General features: G+C 49.6%; 1 protein-coding gene across 1 annotated transcript in view; it reads right to left on the bottom strand.

Moving 5' to 3' along the window:
* NSMF (NMDA receptor synaptonuclear signaling and neuronal migration factor) overlaps positions 1–3,700 on the bottom strand; it is a 57,647-nt gene that overhangs the window by 38,369 nt on the left and 15,578 nt on the right. The window contains exon 2 of the mRNA XM_017740281.1: positions 2,057–2,153. Coding sequence (XP_017595770.1) covers positions 2,057–2,153 — 97 coding nt within the window. The remainder of the gene's footprint in view (positions 1–2,056; positions 2,154–3,700) is intronic.

The raw sequence follows: 3,700 nt of genomic DNA, 5'->3' as shown, positions 1-3,700 counted from the left end.
GTTGTGACAGCATCTGACAGTGCTACATCTCAGGCAGAAAGGAGAGAAGAGACCTGCATCATCAGGACCTACGTCCTCCTACAGCAGCAATCCCGCTCTTGTCACCAAGCAGAGAAGGGAACACCTCCAGCACATCCACAGTTAACAGCTCAGTCATTAAAGACTGTTGACACCTACGATATTTAAGCCTAATAGTAACAATACCCTGACAAAGATTAGTTTTCTAAAATATGTATGTAGAGAAATGGTAGCTGGAAAATTTTAATTTTAAAATTCTGACTCTCAATAAAGGGAGATTGGATATCAGCAATGGATCTCAGAGACCCCACAGTCTTGGAACAACTTATGATCACGAAGTTTGGACAGGAGGAGAGAGGAAGTGCAGGAAGAAGTTAAAAAAAAAGGGCAATCAAAGACAGTTCATACCACTCAACAGAAAATTCACAAGCAGGAAAGAAGAATTTAGACTCCATGAGGAGCCTCAAGCTAAGCCAAAAATCACTCAAGCAGCAAGAACCTGGGATAAGGTACGTGTTCACTTACCTCTGCACTTTCTCAGTGAAAAATTTACCCTTTCACAACAACTAATGCCGTGTTCAAAGCCACTCTTCATCCGTCTCTAGGCAGGAGAGAGGGAGTGAGACCAAATTCTTATCTCCCTGTGGCTATCTTGGACAAGATGCCAAGGTCAGGAAATTGGGCAAGACGAACCACACTCTCAACTTAAATATTTCCTGTGCTAACAACAGCAAGAAGAGATGGTTCTGGAACACCCAGCAAAAGCCTCATGTCTGTGTGCTCTCACCGTCACGCTCTCCCAAAGAACAGCTGTAGGCCAGCACAATACAAAGCAGAGCTGCAGGAAAACATCTGCGTTATTGCCACATTTGGGGTGCCAGGGTTTTCCTGTAGGTGTCAAGGCAGCAAGGGCAACGAAAGCCCATTTCTGAAGGGCTTTGGTTCATCTGCACCCTCGGAAAAGTTCTAAGGAAGCCAAGGAGCACAGGTCAGACACCCACAGCCAGGGCCTGGAGAGGCACTGTCAGCGGAGGGGCAGCACCAAGGTCACCACTCAAGGACAACTGCGTCAGCCCTGCCTTCAGCACTGGGGCCCAGGAGCTGCAGGGCAATAAAAGCACAGGCAGGGAGGGAACAATCCCTCCTGACAGGGAGATCTTGCATCTAAGCCCTTCAGAGGTGATCAGCACAGCAGCACCAAGCACAGCCCCTTCCCGAGCGTGCAGGGTGCTGTAACTCCCCCAGGAGAAGACAACCACAGAGACCAAAGTCAGCAGCATCGTGGGTGCTCTCCACAGTGTTGGCACAGGGCAATTGTGTCGAGAGTTTGTAAGGAGCTATTTAAAAGACCTAGCACACAACAAGCTGCATGGAGCTTAATTAATGCTCCTGGGACAGGAGACTCCCCTGAGTCGCTCTGCAGAGATTTTAATTTAAGAATCTACGGAGCCTGCACCTCCTGTTTGGATCCCATTACTCACACCAGTAAACAAGCCCTGCTCCTTGCTCAGTGAGACAGTGAAGTGTGCACACACACTCCAGCCACACGTAAGAAATACACACCATGGCCACTTGGACTTGCAGCGGAACTTCAGGAGATGATTCTTCTCTCTAAAGAGAAGTCATGAGAAATATGAACAGGGCAGAGCCCAAGAAGATGCAGAGAAGCAGTCCCAGGGCATCTCCTCCTGCAGCACAAGAACAGGATGCCCAAGCTGCCTACACCCACAGGGCACATGATCATTGCAGCAGTACTACCCACACAGGTGACCCAAGTGCCCAGCCCTTGTGGGGTGGACAGAACAGTCTCTCTGTAGCCTTATCCAGCATCCTGCAGAGTCCTTGCTGTAGATAAGGACACGGGGGATACATGGAGGAGCATCCAGGGCAGAGCAGAGAGGAGCTGTGCGTGATGTGCCCCAGGAAACCTTTCAGCAGGTGGGTCATTGCCACTGTAGGAATTCTAAGCATGACAGAGCGCATGGGAGCAGGGCTGAGCCGTGCCTGGAGCGGCAGGATGGAGGCACATGGACAGCACCTGTCACCACCAGCACCTTCTCCGTGCAAAGAGGCTCTGCAGGGAGCCCCTTGACAAGTTCGCTGCCCTCCTCAAATGATTTTTGGATCCGGAATTTCTAGCACAGGCATCAACAGGGAGACACATAAAAGCACCTGTCCTGTGCCATGGTCTACGTGAGCAGACACTCCTCAAGGGCGTTATGTCCCCCAGCCCAAATCCACTCATAACTTTTCTGGTCAAACCACCTTAATTCACACTATCCAGAGACACCTCAGAGCTCCCACAAACCTGTACCTGCAGCTTGTCAGTAGTTACAGCAGGTATGGAGCAAACCAGAACCCCCGAGGCACCTCCTGGACTCCATACAGTTGATACAACCCAAGCAGCATCTGCCCACCCTGGTGTAGGCTAACAAGTCATTACGTTCAAAACACATTAGTCGCTCCCAAACACCCACACTAGCATTTGAAATCCTACCAATTACTGAGTGTGTTGTTTGTGTGACTGCCTAATCCCACTCCCAGAACCCCATCACAGCGCTTATGGTGCTTTACGTGTCATTTCTGTATATGCACCTGGCTGACATCACCACAAAGGATCCCACTTCCAAATCTCTGAATGCCGTGGGAAGCATTAATGTTTTCATTACTGGTTATGGACAGGGTGCAACAAAACATGGGGAAAAGTTGCAGGCTCTGCCTGGAGAGCTGTCCCTGGAGATACTCCAGAGTTTGAAGGATGGATTTCTTCACAACTCAAACAGATGGCAAGATACAGACACCTTTGCATCTCTTCACTTCAAGCCATAAGACCTCTCTTTCCTCCCAGCACAGTAGAGATGCTGTAATGCCGAGTTACAGAGAGATGTGACTGAGATCTCTGAGCAACACAGACTGAGCCCTACACACAACTCCAGGTTATTCTAATGCAATTTGGTCTAACAACACAAAGGTGTTATATAACGCAGCTGAAAAGTTCATTTCTCCCAATTTTTCCCCAGCAGCAAACAGCCAGTCTAGCTGTAGCAGAGACAGTGAGACACCTATCCCCTGGCACAGCTGTGCTTAAGGAACAGCTAAAAAGCTGCGCCAATGCCCCCAAATAGTCTCTGGATGACTGCTGTGACACTTGCACTGCAGCGTGGGAGAAGGGTCCTTTTATCTGGGAAAGGGTGCTAAAGCAAAGCTCATCTGTGACAGCTTTTTAAACCTAAGTACAATTAAACAGCAAATATATTTTCTCCGACCTCCCATGTTTGATACTGAAAAGCACTGGGACCAGGCAGTGAGTGAAATGCTACACTGTAAGACAAGCAATATAAAACCAGAACCCAACAATACAGAACCCAAATCCCTTAACTGGTCCATGTAGCTTGGGACGCTGCTGGAGAGGGCAGACGTGGTGGGTGCAGGTTTTCACAGAGCAGTTTTGCCATTCAAAGGAGCGAGACCCCTTGAAGGAGGCTGCTGACTTTGCCCTCGAACACGCACCCGGCATTTCAGCCGAGGAGAAACCACCGGACAAACTGACCGCGCTTCCGAATTCCCGAAGATCAGAAAGATCCATCCCTGACAAATCCACTTCTGACACACTCCTTGCCAACCCAGCAAATAAACCCCTGCGGGTGCTGTGGCCGGGCCGGCGGCGGGGACGAGTCACCTC

The sequence above is a fragment of the Corvus brachyrhynchos genome, unplaced genomic scaffold, assembly GCF_000691975.1.
Source record: "Corvus brachyrhynchos isolate BGI_N302 unplaced genomic scaffold, ASM69197v1 scaffold305, whole genome shotgun sequence".
NCBI lineage: Eukaryota > Metazoa > Chordata > Aves > Passeriformes > Corvidae > Corvus > Corvus brachyrhynchos.
Note: the sequence above shows the minus strand (reverse complement) of the source record. Positions and strands in the feature narration are given on the sequence as shown.